At 40.0% G+C, this 19,880-nt stretch overlaps 3 protein-coding genes across 4 annotated transcripts; 2 read left to right on the top strand and 1 right to left on the bottom strand.

Annotated features, from left to right (window-relative positions):
* The first annotated feature begins 1,327 nt into the window (after positions 1 to 1,327).
* On the top strand, positions 1,328 to 5,324 carry gpbar1 (G protein-coupled bile acid receptor 1). Its single transcript, XM_080878262.1, has 2 exons — positions 1,328 to 1,534; positions 3,177 to 5,324. Exon 2 carries the CDS (start codon positions 3,507 to 3,509, stop codon positions 4,530 to 4,532), a length of 1,026 nt encoding a protein of 341 aa, XP_080734388.1. The 5' UTR covers positions 1,328 to 1,534; positions 3,177 to 3,506; the 3' UTR covers positions 4,533 to 5,324.
* A 4,885-nt stretch (positions 5,325 to 10,209) lies between these two features.
* Positions 10,210 to 14,542, bottom strand: LOC308394702 (intermediate filament protein ON3-like). 2 transcript variants are annotated; one of them, XM_080879144.1, is made up of 9 exons: positions 14,179 to 14,542; positions 13,235 to 13,443; positions 13,070 to 13,130; positions 12,893 to 12,988; positions 12,589 to 12,753; positions 12,382 to 12,507; positions 12,060 to 12,280; positions 11,924 to 11,949; positions 10,210 to 11,231 (listed from the first exon to the last, which is right to left on the bottom strand). In XM_080879144.1, the coding sequence occupies exons 1-9, from the start codon at positions 14,335 to 14,337 to the stop codon at positions 11,020 to 11,022; spliced, it is 1,275 nt and encodes a 424-aa protein (XP_080735270.1). In that variant the 5' UTR covers positions 14,338 to 14,542; the 3' UTR covers positions 10,210 to 11,019. The 2 variants fall into 2 exon arrangements, with proteins under 2 accessions (XP_080735270.1, XP_080735271.1); XM_080879145.1 differs by having other exon boundaries at positions 11,090 to 11,277.
* A 9-nt stretch (positions 14,543 to 14,551) lies between these two features.
* On the top strand, positions 14,552 to 18,918 carry LOC308394701 (keratin, type I cytoskeletal 18-like). The gene is made up of 8 exons (XM_080879143.1): positions 14,552 to 15,080; positions 15,193 to 15,275; positions 15,392 to 15,548; positions 15,631 to 15,792; positions 15,875 to 16,000; positions 16,174 to 16,403; positions 16,956 to 16,990; positions 18,372 to 18,918. Exons 1-8 carry the CDS (start codon positions 14,697 to 14,699, stop codon positions 18,749 to 18,751), a joined length of 1,557 nt encoding a protein of 518 aa, XP_080735269.1. The 5' UTR covers positions 14,552 to 14,696; the 3' UTR covers positions 18,752 to 18,918.
* Positions 18,919 to 19,880: the final 962 nt, after the last annotated feature.

The following is a 19,880-nucleotide window of genomic DNA, read 5'->3' as shown; positions in this document are numbered from 1 at the left end:
AATCGATACATTTAAACATGTAGACATAATCAAGACCACCTGCAAAAGTTTAAACTTAGTGTCAGGAAGAAAGGTGATTTAGATAGCTTAAATGTGACATGGGTTGTTGGTGCCACATGGGCTGTTCTGAATATTTTACAAACTGCTGATATACTGGGATTTCAACACACAATCATCTCTAGCCTGAAAAGAGAAACTATAGAATAGCAACAGTTCTCGTGGGGAAAATGTGTTGCAGACGTCAGAAGTCAAAGGATAATGGTGTGACTGCTTTGAGCCGAAAAGAAGGTAACTCTAACCACTTGCTACAAGCAACGTTTGTAGAAGAGCATCTTTCAAATCTTGAAACAGATGGGCTACAACAGCAAACAGTGGACCACACTACTTACCACTCCTGTCAGGTAAATGCAAGAATCTGATGATACAATTATACAATTATACGCAGGCTCGTCAAAATTGGTCGACAGAGGACCAAAAAAACGATCCATGGGCTGATGAGGTTTTGCTGTGACATTCAGATTTGGTAAAAACATCTTCTAAGTATGACTCCATCCAGATAACTGCAGATGTAATGGTGCAGTGATATATTCCCTGCATGCTTGTGACCCATTAGTATCAACTGTGCCACAGCCCACCTGAGTAATACTGATGACCACAGTCTTAATGACTTCCACTGGATAACGTGCCATGTCTCAAAGCTCAGATGATCCCAAACTGGTTTCTTCAACATGAAAAAGATTTCAGTATAATCAAATGACCTCCACAATTACCAGATCTCAATCATATAGATAGAGCGTCTTTTTAAAGCACATAAATATTAAATAATAATAAAACAGATTTCTGTTATTCTGCTAACTGCAGGTTATTTAATTAAAGAGTATCACAAAGCACGAAGAGATAATCCAGGTGTATGTCAAAAAATAAAAGTGAGATGTATAAAGTTATACATTGAGATATAAAAGAAACTGATTTAATTTCCTTATTTGCTTTAGCTGAAATGGAAAAATGGAGGTGGTTCACATGCCATGCCGGCTGATAGTAACCTGGAATGTTCTTATCTTTTTAAGGTTGCAGTGATAACAGTGTTATCCTCTTTCATTCATGAACAGTGGAGCAAAATATCTGGGCTGATTAATGTAAGGGCCAACAAAAAATTGAATTAGTTGGTCAACGGTTAGTGGGCTCTGGGGCCTCATCCTCAGCAGCTCCGCCTCAGGAAAAGACACTTTTAGCATAACTGCCGCCTCCTCCTTTTAGAGGGCACTTCCCCTTTAAAGTATCAGAGAGGAAGCCACACACTTGGCTGCTCACTCTGCCTCTTTTTTAGTTTGTGGTTAGGTTTTGCAAAGGCTGCTGGGGTCAGGTTCACTGAAGAGATCTTAAAGGGTAAAGAAAGTAGTTTATGGTGGATCTCGTTAGTGTTTATAGCTGCTGGGGATGATACGAAGGAGAAATAATAAGTTACCAGAAGAAGAGAGTGGACTTTTAAATTCTCCTCACAAACATACGTGACTGGACTATTCATCACAAAAAGGTAAAGGCTTTATTGATGCTTTTGTTTTTGTTGTTTCAGAAACATATTTTATGCACTGACATGTTATTTGCTGACAGTGCTGCTCTGATGTGATCTAATATTTTTCTCCATTAAAAATCTACAGTTTAAAACAACACAGTTTTATTTTGTGCATGACTGGCTTTGCTCCCGAGCACTTTTTAAAGCTCTGGAAAATGACTTGAAAAATAATTTCAAGAAGCCCTCAAAGCTTCTCAGAAAGCAACACATTAAGGCGATGTTGTTAAAAAAAATCAATGTGTTTTTGTGTATTCGCCTTTTAAGAGCTTTTAAAGACTGTTTGCTAAGACTGTAACAGGACTTTGATACCATTAAAGTCCCATCACCGAGTTTTTTACATGTATGTGAATGCTGGAAACATTCACGTGTCAGACATAAAGTGCATCACAGTGTAAAAAGTGTTGGACGGTTATAGAAAATGCTCCTGTTTTGAACGGCTATAAAACTTTTATTTTCAAAGGATTTAAACCAGGTGATATAAAACATGCGTGCAGCACATAGGTGTGGTTTATTGTAGGTCACTGTGAGAATCTGCACATTTCCCCCTGACTATAAACTAACTGTGACAGGATATGCATCACTCTGTGAATTATAATACACACAAAAGCTGTTGTAACTGCAGAGTCCCAGCTGATGAATTATTAAATGACATGTGCCTCGTATCCAGCGTTGCAGGCTACAGCTGTCGCCGTTTTTCTTGCTCATTTAACTTGCTGTGAGTGAGGTTTTTTTTGTCGGACTGCCCGTCTAACTCAGCTGCTCACTCACACGAGAGAAAAATGCGATCTCTAGATCTGAATATAAATAGCAAGCGCGCTGAATGTGCACAGCGTGTACTCACGCTAATTTCCTTTTCCACTTTGTCACTTTCTTGTCAACTTCATCTGATTGAAATGTGCTTAGATTTTCATTCAGTCTGTTTTAGCTCTGGAGGCGTTCCGACTTTTCCTTGGTCCTTAAGACCAAATTCCTCATCGGCCCTCCATAGAGGGAATAAATCAATTTCAATTTTACCTCATTATTTGCAGTAGGCCCGAGTTGCCTCTGGAGGTTTGTGGTGACCACGTAGGCTCAAATGACCTGGTTAAAAGCTTGAAATAACTTTTAGGTCTTACTTCAAAAGTTTAAGACACATAGTCTTGCTTTAAGGCACTAAAATTGTGTCCCTGTAAAACAAATGGGAAACTTTTAAATCATTTTTCTTACAATACACTGTTGTGCAAGACTAACAAGGCATGGCTGTTGTTTATTGTTATCATAGGTCAAATTCTGGTTAGTTTTGCTTTTGAACTTATTTTATGTTGTTTCTAGTAGGTCTTACACTTTTTTACAGTTAATCCTTATCTACTCAGTGCTCAGGCATCATTCTCTTCCTGTTCTGAAACCAGAAAAGGAACCAAATTGTTAATAATTGATCTTTATTCACCTGCATTTCTTTCCCTTTTCAAGCCTCCTTATGCTTCTCCACAAATAACAGACGCATGTACTCCAGACATCAGACTTAACTTACATCAGACATGTAACTCTCACGTCTAACCTTTTTTTTTTTTCAGTTTTTGTGGTCTCCTCTGCTTATACTATCATTGTTTCTCATTCCTTATAGGGTACCTTGACAGGGTGGCTGCAGATGAGAGGAAGTTGAAGGAAGTCACCTACAATCGGTCAATCTGGGAACCGTTAGCTAGTTTGAGTAAACCTCATGGGGCAAACTCTCAGTGTGAATTAAGCTTAAAATGCTAACTTGCTGATATATGATAAGAGGTGGTTTTGACATTGGTCTCCTAGTGGACTGTTTAATTGAAAGCAATCCAGTCCTGCTTACACAAGACTGGTCAGTGATATTCAAACTACGAGCAGCTTATACCGAAAATCTTTTCCCCTGCTGACAGAGTCTGCATATTCATATGCAGATATCTGTTTATAAAGACTAACGATGGACTCTGACGACTCCTATGTTCTGCTCTCTGAAGAGCAACTCATCTACATCATCACCATTCCCCTGTCGACCTCCATCATCCTGGCCAACCTCGTCATCATCTTGGGCATCTCCTGGAACCGCCAACTCCACAACACGCCCAACTACTTCTTCCTCAGCCTGTTAGTAGCCGACTTGTGTACGGGCGTGGCACTGCCGTTCATACCGCTGATGGGTCTAAACAGGCATTTAAGTTTTAGCTCCTGTCTGGTGGCTCACGTGTTCCCAAATTTCCTCTTCTTGGCGTTCCTCTTCAACCTGGTAATGGTTCACTATGAGCGCTACATATGCATTATTGACCCCTTGCATTACAGTAACCTGTGGATGCATCGCAGTTTTCCCTTAACGCTGCTTGTGGTGTGGACTCCGGCACTTTTGTATGCATCTCTACCTGCCTTTGGCTGGAATAACTGGACAGGGTCAGATTTTAACAGTTGCTGCGAAAGTACCCAAAATTTAACGGCATTTTCAAACTGCTTAGCAAATACAACCAGCTGTTGCTCGTACAGGAGGGTGTTCCCCAATGCATTTATCTTCCTGGAGGTGTATGGACTTGTTTTACCTGCTATTCTGGCCATCGCCGCCATGACCGGCCATGTTTTGTGGATCACCCGAGGCCAGCTGAAGGACATATGCCGCCTCCATCGTTCGGTGGAGCGAGGAAGTCAGGCCTCTGACCAGGAGCAAAAGCTGAACCTGCGGTACACGCGCTGCGTGGTAGCAGTGTCGCTGACTTTTCTCGCCTGCTGGGTTCCCTACCTCATTTACATGCATGTCTCCATAGCACTGGTGGTCAGCGACCCCAAGCGGAGTTCTACCACTCACATTGTGCTGTCCTGCACTGGTATCGGAAGCATGGCTGTAGTGCCGATTGTGCTGGGCTTGGCCAACAGGCAATACACAGAACCTGCGTTAAAACTTCTCCAGAAACTCAGAGACAGGTGGAGGCCAAGGACACAGGCATCAGAGGAAGCCACAGTCTGAAATGATACTGGTTTATCTAAATATTTATCAATATATTCTACAGAAAGCTGAAAGAGAAATAAGAAATATGGCTCTACAGCAGAAAACCCCCCCACATCTACTAGAGGGCGATCGTGGCTCAAGAGTTGGGAGTTTGCCTTGCAATTGGAAGGTTGCCGGTTCGAGCTCCGGCTTGGACAGTCCTCAGGCAAGACACTTCACCCGTTGCCTACTGGTGGTGGTCAGAGGGCCCGGTGGCGCCAGTGTCCGGCAGCCTCGCCTCTGTCAGTGCGCCCCAGGGTGGCTGTGGCTACAATGTAGCTGCCATCACCAGTGTGTGTGAATGGGTGGATGACTGGATATGTAAAGTGCTTTGGGGTCCTTAGGGACGAGTAAAGCGCTATACAAATACAGGCCGTTTACCATTTCACGTGGACACTTATTTATCAGTGTTTTATAAAATAAAAGTCCCCTAATGTTCTACCACTATTACTTCTAGGTTTTGAAGTGTCAGTTTCTTAAAGTTTACCATTGTTAGGCATATCCATATTAGCAAAGGTAACTAGAAAGATGAAGACTGGAACCAAATAAGAATAAAGAAGTATAAAAGTGAATAAAGTGCTCAGTTTTGCTATTCTGCAGATTAAGTTCTGGAAGGAATTTTAACCATCTTGAAAACAAAGGACCTAGTCTGTAATAGACATTTTGCAGGACTTTTTTTCTTTTTTTTAAAAGAGAAAACTATCCTCATTTGATAACTTTTCACAGATTTTTCCACTGGTATTTAAATTGACTTATGTTAAATATTACAAATTGAGCTCACAAAGATGAAGAAGGTAACTTTTCACCCAGAAATACATCCGCTTTTTAGTATTTTATGCAGTTTAGAATGACACAGAAGTAAGGCACTACTAATATAAAGACAATGACTCTGTGTTTTTTATAGAAATCTTAGTTTTTGTGCATGTACAAATATGTTCTGCTTATGTAAATGAAACTATAGGTGAACCTCTTATGTTACCTCTTAGAACTTTAGAATAAACATTTCCTCTGAAAGCCTTTTACGTGCATTTTACGTACAGTTTTTGGTGTTCTGCTTGGACTTTCTAAATTGGTACAATTCCATTATATTCTTAAAGTATTCTGAATTTTCCTAACCTTAAGCGACTGGTGTCTTTCAGCATTAATAATAAAAAATCGCTAAAAGATGCACATTTTTCCATACAGAAGAAAACATTTTTGAGCGAGATTGTGGTTTGCTAGGTTATCAACTAAGGCTAGCAAATTTGGTAAGTAAGGTGAATCGTAGACTTTACAGGTCCAACACACAGATACACATATTCACTAAAATAAGTGCAACAAATTCACTCACCAAAACTCAAGAACAAACTTCTTGGATGGGGTGTTAGTACAGCAAATTATTTCTCAGATAGTTCCTTTTAAAAATGTTCCAACAGCATTGTGGTTCAGTTTTGTTATTCAAATTAGCTGTAGCCTAGCACACAGCTAGCATGTAGCTGCATGTAGCTGTTTGTCAAAATTGTCTCAACCTTGTAGTTGTCTCTCATGACATAATGAACTTATTGATCAATCATCTGTCAAGTCGTCAGAAACATAGAATTTTCTAACTGGTTGCCAAGTGGTTCTTCAAGATTGCTAGCAATCACTAGGTAAAACTGGTAACAGAGGTAGAGCCATTGAGTAAGCTGTGTCAGAGAGGTTATGGTTAGAATTGTCATGTGATACAAGGAGACTTCAAATAGTTCCAGCTGTGCTTCGCAGCAAATTTAAATCAAGTGACAGGTCGTCGATTTTTACAGCATCTAAATCTCCTAATGTTTTGGTAGACCTACCAATATATTAGGCATGCATTGTATGGCACAAGTTAATTTTATCAGAGTGTACTGACAGCATGGAATTTTACTTTTAAACATCTTACCTTTAAAAAGTATATCCCAATCTTCTGTGCAGCTATATTTTGATGGTACGGCCAGTGTATGTTGCTAACCTCTGGCACTATTGTGAGGCTCCACGGTCCACTGTTGTTGTAAAAAATGGTCCATTGGAGTGAATGGAGATGACGCGACTCTTCCATTTAGGGTGCTGCACCACAAACCTTGTTACTTGTATGCAAAGCCTCACTAACTACTAGCCGAACAGTAGTGAAACTCAAAAAGGTTTAATGAAAACTGGAAACAGTAATCATTTGCTTTCAAAATAAATATTCTGCCTCAGTGCTGGAGCCCACATGAGGTGTAACTTTTACTTGAATGCAAATAGTCTCCATTTCCCGTTTGTCTTACTTTTTGCAATACTACTAGTGCTCGGAGAGTACCTGGCAGGTGCTTTGCAGACAATTCGAATTTCTGGCGACCTATTAGTGACCAAAGTAATTGCAAGAAGGCTTTTGGTGCAGTACTGTATACTTCTTTGTGGCCAATTTCACACAGCAACAGCAAACAACATCTCACACATTTTTTGCATAGTGGCTTTAGCACTTGTCTTCAGATTTATTGCCAACAACCTCCAGACACCACTTGTCAACTGGCCATAAAATATAAATTCTCCCCTAGCAACCGGTGATTGCTTGATGGTCAGGACTAGCCCTAGACACACAGATGGTCAGGATTGTGTGTCTAGGCATATTCACTTGGCCTGACAGTGTCACGTGTCCATAATGCCTGCAAAATCTGATTTATTTATTTTTTTTCTGCTGGAGCTCTGGAAATTTTAACATGGGAGTCTATGGGGACTGACAGGTTTTTGCCATTGCAATTATTAGTTCTTCCTTATTGGCTCTATTTGTTAGCCCTGGAAAAAAATATAAATGGCTAACTTAAATCCCGTTGGCATGACTCAGAGGAGGATTTAAAATAGAGAATTATCACCATGTTGCAAGTCAAAGACCACCATCTCTTGTTGGTCTCAAGAAATTGCTGGCAACCTTAAAGCTAATTAGACACGACCACTTTGGTACAACTGCTAATGTCAGCTTACTAACACACTGATGTTTATCGAGTATGCTGTTTATTTGAATTGTATTACTGCAAACAGTGAGTGCCTGCAGAATATCACAGCTGGGTGTAAATCTTCTCTAACACAATCTAATTGCAGGTTTGTTGAAATGTCCTTGTGTCAGATGTACATTTCATAGCTCATTGTAATGCTCGCTCTGGACATCAAATTGTAGTTTTTTCCATCTGGCACCCCTCCCCCGTAATATTTGCTACTTCCCTCACCAGTATTTATCTATGTACTGGTATGCAAGCTCAAGAGGGGAGATGGGTCCGTAATACAGAAACACACAGGGGAGAGACACGTGGTGAAAATAATAAGAAAAAAATCATTATTACATAAAAATCCACAAAACTACAACATTCTGGTTTCTGTTTTATGAGACAAATCATTGCAAGTAGTGAATCCTTTTAAAAAGGTGGCACGAGAAACATCTGCTGCCTCTAGATCCATCCAGGGGAAACGAGCTTTGTATTTGAGGCTTGATTAAACAGAACACGCGGTGCTTGATTCCCCAGTCAATCAGAATGGGGTTTTAAATGTCTGCAAACAGTATGCGGGTGGAAAAGAGACTCAAATCAAATTAAGTGGAAGGTTGAACTGAACTGACATTTGTAAAGCCAGAGTCGAGGGAAGGTGCCTTGCTAAGCCATGTTCCAATGGATATTCCAGTGGTTATGTAGACTGGAATATCATGTACATATGAATCAGAAAGACAGAGGAGAACCGGGAGGGGAAGGAGGGAACAGGGACTGCTGGGCTCCAGCTAATCTGCTAAAGACTCACTTTTATCTTAATCAGCTGGAGACCTGCTGATATATTCGTCTAACATATGCACCGGGCTTTAAATGTGTCTAAATCAAGGGTGTCAAACATAAGGCCCGAGGGCCAGAATCAGAATTATCCTGGCAAAGACTTAAATCCAGCCCACTGGTCATCTTTGGAAAATGTAAACAAGGGCACACATTTTGGACTTTTACCTGTATGTTCAGTGTTTTTACAGCTTCTCCTGCTGATAAAGATCTCCTCCATAACCATTCATACTATACCAACGTTACAGATAAACAATAAAACCGAGGTTTCTATAATAGTAATATTTTTTATTCTGATTTATTAAACATGAATTACTCTTCTGTAATTGTAATTGCAGGAGCGCCTGGTTAGTACGCTACCAGAACCTTTTCTGTAAGTTTACACATCTATTTATGTGTACTGATAGATTGTTTTCATTAACTACAGCAGCATTTCTTTATCATGTAGAAAAACCAAGACCTCCTGTTAAAATTGCAATTCTTTTTCTGATATTAAATTAGATTAAATGTGTAGTTAAACATCTTTACACTGCGGGAAAGGGAGTTTTGCTGGTCTGGCCCACTAAAGTGGAAAGTAGGCTGTGTATGATGTAAGATGAGTTTGACATCTCTGGTCTGGAGATTTTATAAATATAATGTCAAACTATTAATAAGTAGTTTGATATTATAGTAAACAACACATTTGCTGAGACCCTTATAAATTTTCTGTCATTGAAGAATGAGAGGACCCAGGTGCAGACTGAGCCCAGCGATATGCAGTGGTGTGAAAAAGTGTTTGCTGCTTTTCTGATCTCCTATTTTTGTATATTTGTTAAACCTAAATGTTTCACATGATCAGACAAACTTACATATTAGACGAAGGTAACACGAGTAAAGGTAAAATGTACTTGACGGCAGAGCAGATGATCCCACAGCAGGGAAACAAAAACCAGGAAGCAAAACCGAAACACGAGACGACAAACCCGCAGTGTGAAACAGGAAGAAATGAAAAGATAATTGAAAAGTGAGGACTGAAGGCACTCTGATGCAGAAACTATAACAAGGACAGAAACGCAGAACAGAGAAGAGACACGAAATCACGAAATAAGGAAACTAGAAACCTGGAGTAGCAGAACAAAGACAACACAATGCCAGGGATGTGACATTATGTCTCATTAATGTGGCTCTGTGGGTCTGCTAATGCTCCAACGTGAATGTAGAGACCCTGTCGCAGCTTTCAAAAGATGTTTGTTCATAAGTTGGACATGATTCATTTTAAATAGCTCAGGCTGATGAATATCCACAGGAGTCAGAGGGCAAGGTGCCCCCCAAAAAAGGTAGTTGCCCCAGTGCCCCTACAGGATTGCCTGGTAGGCGTTACTGGTCACTTTTCTTCTCATCAGGCAACAACTTTTTTCCACTGCTCCCAACGCCAATATTTATGTTCCCTAAACTGAAACCTTCTCATTGGCTTCACTGATAAGTGTTTTCTTAAGGCCGTACATTGCATGAAAATGTTCTTACATTCACTATTAAACCAAACTTTGAATTCTACTGTTGATTTCTTACAATTTGATTTAATCAAATCTCTGTCTCACAGATGATTCTTCACCATTATCCTTCCAGGTTTTATTACTGTGTTGAATAGCTGTTAGGCCAAACCGCAGATCAATTCATGTTTAAGCCACTCGCCTTTATCTACTACAAAACGCTGTCAAACCTAAAATGAGGACGTGGGCCTAGCTAGTAAACCACCTGTTGTCAGCTGAAACATATGAATCACTGCACTGATAATAGATCATTCCTTGGTTAATTCCAGAATTTGGGTTGGATATATGTTTATATAATTTTGTGCCTTAGTAAGTATGAAATTAAGACAGCAGACACATTAATCATTTTTGCTTCATGAATTATTTTATTGCTATTGCGCTGCACACATTCACCCAAATGATAGATGTCACTTTGGCATAAGCTGAGGTAAGAAGTCCCACACACATAAGAAAAAACATCCCTTTGCAGCACTGTGTAAAGATGCACAGCTTACAGCACCACTGAAATATTCTGATTTGTTTTTGCATGAAAAGCCATTCCAAGCCCTGTTGTCACTTTATGAAGAAACGTATGCATATATGTCCTCTCCACTCCTTTAATTGCACCTTTAAACCTCCAAGTTCCTTATTTTGCTGCTGATGTCGCTGAGAAACCTTTGCAGTGTTTTTACAGAGAGCTGCCCGATTCCTATTTCGCTCACAAATGTTTAAGAGAAATAGAAAAAACAAAAACTACAATGGAGCACCACAAGCCTTTACGAATGCGAACAAAGAAAAGAAAACATTTCCAGAAACACTGCTTGACACGAACACATTCACGCACAATTTTTAGGCAAACGTTCAACCTGCCGGGAAGCTGCTGTTACTGCTCACTCTTCCAGAAAGCACACAAACTAAAAAAGATTATTATATATAAAAAACAAATTTAAAAAAATCTGGATATTTAATTTAAATAAATTTAACTTCGTTTGAATTAGTTTCACATTTTCATTCACATTGATATCGGCCTGTGATGGATTGGACCAGCTCAGGCACACTTCTTCTGGCACCATGTCAGCTGGGACAGGCTTAAAGCCCCATCGGTGACTCTGACTGATTGAGCTGACATACTCTAACGCTGCAGACAGAGGCATGACAGACAGTCCCAGTCAATCAGTCAGTGTACTGGTAACTTTCAGACACAAGTTTGCCTTCTTCCACTTCCAACCGGATCAACAGGCGCTTCTTGGTGGCAGGGGACACTGGTGGGACAATAGTGGTGTCCGGGGCAATGGTGGGCGTGGTGACGGCGATATCCCGGACAGGGGTGGGTTCGGTGGCTTTCGGTTTGGCTGGCACGTATCGCGTCGGCGGCAGGTGAACGTCTGCGTGCAAGTAAGGACTTGGATTGGTTGGTTTGTTTTTAGAAATCTGAGCAAAAAAGAGGTTTGATTTTAGTAGGATGAAAAAAATTAATCAAGCATGAGAATGCTGATATGTGTGAAATGGATGTTACTGGTTTGGCTCGCTTTTGATTGATTTTTCAATTTAGATTGATCTTTTTTTATGTGTTAACGTTTTGCTTTATTTAACTCTCTCTGTTGGTTTCTACTGACATCACTGGTTTACTGGATGACCAAAATTGAGGCCTTTTTGGACACGTGAAATAGTCACATTGATCAGCAGTAATGCATTATTGGATGACAAAGCTTTGTTAGTGGTTTATTAGAAAGAAATGAATCACTTTATATTCAGTGGTTTTGAAGCTAGAGCTCAGATCCCACACTGGGGCTTGGAGGACAATATTCTGCAAGTGTCAGAACTCCGTTTTTGCAATTTTAGCACCAACAATATTCACACTAAAAAAAAAGGACGAATAAAATCATCACTCATATTTTCACTCAACTATTCCTGAGTAAAGAACACGATAAGGGATCCTGAGCCACAACTATTGGGAACCACTGTCTTTAGAAGATATAGATTTTTGATTTTATTAAAGGGAAATTTGTACAGAATTAGTAAAATAAAGAATAAAAATGTATACACTTATGTGTCAGTAGACAACAAAGGTTCTCACCTGATTGGCGCGTTAGGTAGCTCATTCTGGAGATAGAGCAGACACAGATATTAGTACAAGCACTACATTTAGATAATACGGTATTTTATTATTATTTTTTCTCTTTGGTTTTTCGATGCTCCCTCTGCTTACATACCTCTGCTCCTCGCCCTCCAGCAGCTTGCGGTAGGTGTTGATCTCGATGTCCATGGCCAGCTTGATGTTCAGCAGCTCTTGGTGATCACGGATCAGTGAAGCCAAGTCCTGCCTGGCCCGCTTCAAACAATCTTCCAGCAGAGCGATATTTTCCCGGGCCTTGTTGAGATTTTCCTCACCCTCTTTTCTAGCATCATCGAGGTCATTCATGAGGGCCTCTTCCTGATGGGAAAACAGAGATAAGATAACATCAGCAGTGAATAGATGGACAACATGCGTGCTGACTAAATACTGTCCAAATAATGTATCTAAGGGGAACCAACCTTCCTTCTGAGACTCTCCAGGTCTGCTGTAAGCCTCTGGATGAGACGCAGCAAGTCTGAAATCTCCCTCTTTATGTCACGCACTTCTTGCTCGCGCTCTCCTACAGTTTGGACCAGAGATTCCATCTAAAGTGGGAACAGGGAGGTCAAATACTCAAAACATCTGCGGTAAGACTGAATGTCATATAAGCAATCATAGAAAAATACTTTTCTCTGGTTCCACTGCTCAGCCTCTTCCCTGGTGCGGGTAGCCATGGTAGCATATTGATTCTCAACGGCCTTGATGAACTGGTCCATGTCCAGAGAACGTCTGGTGTTGTCCTGTAGGACCACTGTTTTGTTCTGGATGCGTGACTCCAGCTCCTTGATCTCCTGCAGGGGCAGACATGGAGACAGTGAGTTATTGTGGAGACAAAGAAAAAGACCCACACACCAAATTTATTAGACCACCTGTCATTTGTAATTACCAATACTGTTAATTCACCAACTGGATTTTCATCACTTTCATTACCTCATCAAATGCGAGCCTGAGGAAGGCCATTGTTCTCATCAGGTCCTCAAGATCCACAGCCAGAGCTACTGCCTCCAAGTGGCCTTCGTCTACTTCCTGTAACACACACATTAAATATACATACATGTGCCTCCAGTGACGACACAGTGATGAATAAAACTTTAAAGCTCACAGTACCTTTTTAGACACAATAAAGTCGTTCTCAAGGTCACCTCTCTGGCGCAACTGGTCTTCATACCTGAAACCAATTCCAAATAAAAAGGTGAAAAACTGATGAAGTTACAAGTTTTATTGCAACAATCAACATGTTCAGTAAAATCAGCCGCCCTGTGATTTGCTGACCTTTCCTTGGTATTGTCCACCTCGTCCTGGATCTCCTGCAGCTCAGGCTGCAGTTTGTTCTGGTCGGATTTCAAGCTTTCAATCTGCTGCTCCAGCTCGTTCTCCAGCTGCTTCACAAGATACTCAACCTTCCCGTTGTAGTCCTCCTGCTCCCTGAGGATCTTCAGCTTTGTCTCAAGTCTTCTCTTCTCATTCTCCAGGTTTTTCACCTACAAGACACAGACAGACAACATGGGTAGGAATGCATCACAACAATGTGTCTCTGTGGAATCCTTAATCTCCATACTGCACGTGATAATGGCGACTCACTGCTGACCTTAGACGTTGACTCATTTTTCCACAAGGTGGCATCCTACGTGCAGGCCTATCTCTGATTATGTGCATATGAAGAAAATGAACTGCAGATAGACTTGTTTTTTGTGGCCTCCGGTAACATAATTGGTTTGAGCCGACAGGAAACACTATTCATGGGCCATTTGCACTTTTTCAAATCGCAGTAAAAGCACTTAAAAAGAAAAATAATTATAAGTGAAAAATCCAAAAATTAATGATAATTAAAATGTAAAAAACAAAGCGCGCAGACGCAGACTTGTAACATTTAAATATAACAAAAAACATAATCCTCGAAGACGGAGACGGAAGGACAAATAAACAGGATGTTTTTGTGTGTGCGCGTAATTTATTTATTCTGTCTCTGCTTATTCATCAGATTTGGATTTATTTACTTATTATTCAACTGTTGTTGTTACCCAGTTAAGCATTTTTTGGCATGTCATTATAAACCAAAAGGTTGCACTATGACAAATAAGAACAACAAGAAAGACAAAAACAACAACCCAATAACAATAACAATAACAACAATAACAACAACAATAATAATAATAATAATAATAATAATAATAATAATAATAATAATAATAATAATAATAATAATAATAATAAACCTTTTCAATGAGCGCGACGAACTTGTCATTGAGTCCAACCAATTCGTTCTTCTCCTTGGATTTTCCCGATGAATCGACTCTGTCGGTCGGGACGCTTCTGAGCGGCTTCTTGCTGCTGGGGGAGTAGGACTGGCTGCTGTAGTCTCTTGGTTTGGACATACTGAAGCTTGAAGCGAAGAGCTGGAGTGTGGCTGAACAGGTGAGGGGAGAAGGCGCCTGCAGCCCTGCAGATCACCTTCTTTATAGGTGGACAGGTACAACCCCTCACCTGCCCCAAACTCTGCGTGCGTCCAATCACGAGAGGACAAGTGCGATATTAAATGGAAAGGTCAACGTGAAATACTTGAATTTCGACTCTAAACCAGTCTGTCCAGGAGCACCGGGGCCAATGGCGTCTCTGGGGGGCGGATTCGTGCGAAAAAACAAGTATAAGAACTACCTGCATCCTCCATCAGGCGCCTTAGACGCTCGGTGTCAGTGTCTGCTCTCTCTCACTCTTTCATCCAGCAACGATCATCATGCCTTCAAACAGCGCTGCCAGCATGTTTGGTGGAGCCGGGGGAAGGGGTGCCAAGGCGTCCGTGTCGACCCTGGATGGGCTGCGCAAAGTGCTGGGCAACCAGACAGAAAAAGATTCGGCTCCCATCCATAAAGCTGCTGCCAAGCCCGTAGCCTCCCAGGCTCCGAGCGCCCCGGAAACTCTCGTCGCTCCCGGTGGCGACAAGGAGACACTGCGGACCCTGAACAATCGGCTGTCCGGCTACCTGAACAGAGTGAAGCAGCTTCAGGAGGAGAACAACGATCTGCAGAAAGAGATCGACGACATCCTGGCCAAGAGGAAAGTACCCGAGGGGCGTGATTGGGATGGAATCCTGAAACCCCTGGATAACCTCAAAAGGGAGGTGGGTCAGATTTCTTTCATTCTTGGAATTAACATGCAAATAAATTTATGACTATACTTTCTTTAATGTAATCTTAAATTCTAACTATTAATGCATATCCTTATTTGATCAGATCAAAGACATCACAGATGACAATGCAAAGCTGCTGCTGCAGATTGATAACAGCAGACTGGCAAATGAAGACTTCAAGAACAAGTGAGTGTGAATGCCGTCCAGGCAAGGGCTCAGAAAATAAACGACAAATTTGTAACAGCAACATAGCATTTGTAGCGTTTGTGAAGTTTGAAGCCAGGCTCCTTCTGTTGATGCAGGCTGGATGATGAGAATAAGGCATGCAAAGAATTAGAAAAGGACCTGGAGGATCTGAAGAGGGCCAAAGATGATACCAAACTGAGCTGCGACCAGACGAGGGAAGAGATCAAAATGGTTAATGATGAGCTTGAGCGTCTCAAGAGGGAACACAAGAAAGTAAGGAGGAAAACCAGCATGTTAAAAGTCACACGCTCAGTGCTGTATTGTGTGAAACTTGTAACTTGTGTTTGTCTTGCAGGAGGTTGATTCTCTGCTTGAGAAGATCAAGGACTCAGATGTGACAGTGGAGATTAAGTCCCAGGACAACAACCTGAGTGACGTTGTCCAGAATGTCCGCAGACATTATGAGAAAGTGGCTGAGAAGAACCTGAAGGAGGCAGATGAATGGTACAAAGACAAGGTATGGAAGATTAAAGCTGGGAATGATGTGCTTCCTTGTCTCAGTTTATCTCACTGTTTTCATCATATTATTTCTCCCCCAGTTTGAAACCATCAAGGTGGAAGAGGCCCAGAATACTGAGGCCTTGGAGTCTGGAAAGAATGAGCTCAAAGATCTCCAGAAACAGAAGCAAACTTTGGAAATTCAGATTCAGACCAAGAACAACAAGGTAAGCGCACAAGAGTGAATGCAAGACTGTTCAAATGCAGTACATTACAAAATCATGCAACACAATCTCAATATCAGGACAAGATTGACGTTTGTCTTTGGTTGACACAGAAACAGAAAACATGAACAAAATATCAATATCGAGTATTCTTAAGGTTTGTTTTTCATTGGTAGCTGCGCACTGTGGAGCAAACCCTGAGAAACATCAAAATGGAGTATGGTCATCGCCTGGAGCCATCCAACAAGATCATTCATGGGCTGGAGCAGGACCTCGGAGACGTGAGGGAACAGGTGGAGCTGCAGCTAGACGCCAACAAAAACCTGCTGTCTGTCAAGCTGAAGCTGGAGAAGGAACTCGAACAGTACCAAGAACTTCTTTCTCGCTTATTTGATGATGTTGAAAAGTAAGGATGATGGCAGGTGCATCCTGTTTACTTTTAAACCTGTTGCGGGTATAAAACAGGTTTGCCAGCTGGCAGAACAGAGTGTCTGTTTAGTCATGTGGTGCTTTACCTCCATACATAATAAGTAAAACACAGCACTTTTACCCAAAGGACTGACATCTTATATGAAACCAGATCTTTAGATCTGCTGTCATTTGTTTAATTTAATTCAGTTAGTTATAGAAAATGAAAATAAATCTTTAATAAATTTGATTATTTGTTAAAAGCATTTCTGGCGAGGGCAGTTGGTAACAAAATAGCTATAAAATAAGTAGTTCAGAATGAAAACAGAGGCACTATTCTCTTTATATTTCCTGTATTGTTGCTTTAAGGTGAAACCACGTTGTGTTTTAATGTCTGTAATTTCCTGGTAAGGGCTTTTTTTAGCCTGCAAATCTTTACCTAATGTAGTTTTACGGTTCAACATTAAGGGAAAACACCATGTGAATGTTGGCACTGTGTGCTTATTTCCCACTTGGTGTGTTAGCTCTTTATGCTTTTCTTCCCTGACAGCGCAGAGTTTGCTTTAACGGATGCAATACCGCAAGGTAAGTTTGGGATCTGCCAAGAAAAAAAAAAGCTAAATCACAATGAACGTGTCTGTCACGCATCCACGTGCCGAGACCTGATCAGCAAGATTCATATCGCTAAACAAGACTTGGGTCAGTTACTGCCTATGATGCGTTCAGTTTGGTATGACTCCACTCCAACAGGAAACAAAGTAAAGATACCAGAATCTGACCCTTGTCTTCCCTTTAGGACTGTAAATGTGAACAAAAATAGGAAATTACAGAAAAATAGTAAATCAAAAATAAAAATCTAAATGCTGAGTTAACAGTTTTGGGAAGTATGCTTACTGACTTTCTTGCCAAGAATTAGATGAGAAGGTAGTTACAAGTCTTACTTTAGTCCCTTAAGTATAACTAGCAGACAGTTAGCTTAACTTAGCTTAGCAAAAAGAAAATAATGAATCACCTACTTAGATACATTCATACATATACATACATATATATATACATATATGTGTGTGTGTATATATGTGTGTGTGTGTGTGTGTGTACAAATAGCTGTGTACTATGGAAGCTGATTTCTGCTACTATAAAAAAGTCCTCCACAAAATTTGGATTAATGTTCAGTTGGCCAATTCAAAATTTCAAGTTATTAAATTGAAATTTCAAGATACATAACTTCAAATTTTGAGGCATTATGTCAAAAATGTTGAGATAGCTAACTTGAAATTTTGAGTCATCAAAATTTCAAAATGTGAATATTAAGTCAGATTTTTTGAGATATTAACCAAAATTCTGAGTTGAATTGATTTTGTACCTGAAAATTTGAAATTTTAGTTATTTACTTGAAATTTCAACATACCTAATTTAAAATTTCAAGTTTAGTCAAAGTTTTGGGATGCATAACTCAAAGTTTGAGTAAAGTTGAAATTTGAAATTTTGAGTTATTTATTTTAAAAAAATTGAGACTCCTAATCTGAAAATTTGAATGGTCAAAATTTCAAAATACTGAACTTGAAATCACTGAGTCATTAATTAAAACTTTGGAGATATTAACCAAAAGTCTTCACCTTTTTTCTTTTTTAGTAGCATAAAAAAGCTTCCATAGTGTCACCCACTGATACTTTTGGTGCCAACACTAACTAGCATTAGGCATCAGCAAGGAAGAAAATAAGCACATTTCCCAACATTTCTAAACTACCTCTTTAAAGCTAGCCGCATCACTAAAATGCACTAGACCATTGCAATAACACCATATTTTAACTCTACATCTTAATCCAATGAATAATTATTTTCAAAAGCTAATCAATCACCATTAAACCAAATATTTTTGATTCTCAGCAAACTCATAAACAGGTAACAGGAACTAACAGACTAAAGGCATATTTGTAACCTCTAAAATATGTCTTTTTGTTTACAGGGCAACAAACTAAAGAAGATGACGTTCCGGAACAGGGTGAAATAATAAAACAAGAAGTAGTTGCAAAACAAGAAAGCGCTCCCTCTAATCAATCAGCCCCCCCAGAAGCTCCTGAAGTGGAGGAGGAACCCCCCATCCAGGCTGACTCAAATGCTAGTAGCAGGGAAGAGGCTGCAGTCAGCAGCTCTGCTAAAAAGAAGAAATCTAAAAAGTCCAAGAAGTCCAAAACTAAGAAGGATTCCTCCTCCTCCTCTTCTTCCTCCTCCTCCTCTTCTTCTTCCTCCTCCTCCTCCTCCTCTTCCTCCTCCTCTTCTTCCTCCTCTGATTCCGAAAAGGAAGAAGAAAAGCCCGTAACTGAGTGTGAAGTGGTGACAGCTTGATCTTAAATGCTTTCTTTTTTTTCAGTTTGGTTATTTTCTTTTTCTGCTGTTCAGCAAATTAAAACTGCCTTCTGTACTGGTGCTGTCAAACCTGTAAAGTTACTCTGAGGTGCTGTTGTGGTTTATGTTCTCAGCTGTGCATGAAATAAAAAGATGTGGTTTTGAAAGACAAATGCTCAGCAGCGTCTTATTGATTTATTCTTTCATACATGAATTACTTGGCAGTTACTGCAGTGATAGTGCAGTCACTCAGAAAAAGAGGATCACAAATTGGCATAAGTTTGATCTTCACAGACTAAAGTTCATTTTTATTTCAAACATTTCAAACATGTGCCTTCACAATCATTACAAAATATCATTCCATTATTTGTTTGAAAAGGAGTAGGCAGAAGTATTTACTTATTTGTCCCTACCCCCTCAAGTTTTACCTCTCATTCATTTATTTATTTTTTTGTCTTAAATAAAAACTTTAGTCTTCACAGACAAAAGTTCATTTTTGGCGCCTTAACTCTTAATGTTCAGATATGCCCAGTCACTATAGCTTTAGCAACAAGAAACATCCTCAAATGTCTTTTAGAAAGTCCACCAATGCTTCAACCCAAAGCTTATACAGTTTGCCATAAGGTAGGACAGAAAAAGAGCAAAATATTCACATTTAAGAGCCATTTGCCATCAAATGTTTGCTTAACAAGTATCCCTCTATCTCATCTGTGAAATTAGATGAACAAATAGTAAAAACAGATGTGACAAAAATAGATGGTTGAAAGAAATTCATCAAAAACAGTGTTATGAATACAAATTCAAACAAACTCACTTATATGTGCGTCTGTATCCGTTTTCATTTATTTACTATCATGTAAACTGATATTGTAAAAGAGCAGTCATTTAGTCTTTTTATTACCAAGAGCTTTGATACAATTTATGTTTAAGTTTGCATTTAAACATCATAATAAACCAAAAGTTTCATGAAAGGCAGAGATTTCTATGCTTTATTAAGTACACCTTGCAAGTACTGGGTTGGACCCCTTTCGTGTCTTCAGAACATCCTCAGTTATTCGTGGCACAGATTGAACAAGGTGCTGGAAAAAATCGTCAGAGATTCTGGTCCAGCATCTTACGGTTTGTCTGC

The sequence above is a fragment of the Rhamphochromis sp. 'chilingali' genome (assembly GCF_963969265.1).
Source record: "Rhamphochromis sp. 'chilingali' genome assembly, chromosome: 3".
NCBI lineage: Eukaryota > Metazoa > Chordata > Actinopteri > Cichliformes > Cichlidae > Rhamphochromis > Rhamphochromis sp. 'chilingali'.
Note: the sequence above shows the minus strand (reverse complement) of the source record. Positions and strands in the feature narration are given on the sequence as shown.

Excerpts from the sequence above, each read along its gene's own strand:
- LOC308394702 (XM_080879144.1), bottom strand. The coding sequence starts at position 14,337 with ATGTCCAAACCAAGAGACTACAGCAGCCAGTCCTACTCCCCCAGCAGC. Across the intron at positions 12,989-13,069 it reads ACTTTATTGTGTCTAAAAAG|GAAGTAGACGAAGGCCACTT; the intron begins GTACTGTGAGCT and ends TGTGTGTTACAG. Across the intron at positions 12,754-12,892 it reads TCAGGCTCGCATTTGATGAG|GAGATCAAGGAGCTGGAGTC; the intron begins GTAATGAAAGTG and ends CTGCCCCTGCAG.
- gpbar1 (XM_080878262.1), top strand. The coding sequence starts at position 3,507 with ATGGACTCTGACGACTCCTATGTTCTGCTCTCTGAAGAGCAACTCATC.
- LOC308394701 (XM_080879143.1), top strand. The coding sequence starts at position 14,697 with ATGCCTTCAAACAGCGCTGCCAGCATGTTTGGTGGAGCCGGGGGAAGG. Across the intron at positions 15,081-15,192 it reads TGGATAACCTCAAAAGGGAG|ATCAAAGACATCACAGATGA; the intron begins GTGGGTCAGATT and ends TTATTTGATCAG. Across the intron at positions 15,276-15,391 it reads AATGAAGACTTCAAGAACAA|GCTGGATGATGAGAATAAGG; the intron begins GTGAGTGTGAAT and ends CTGTTGATGCAG.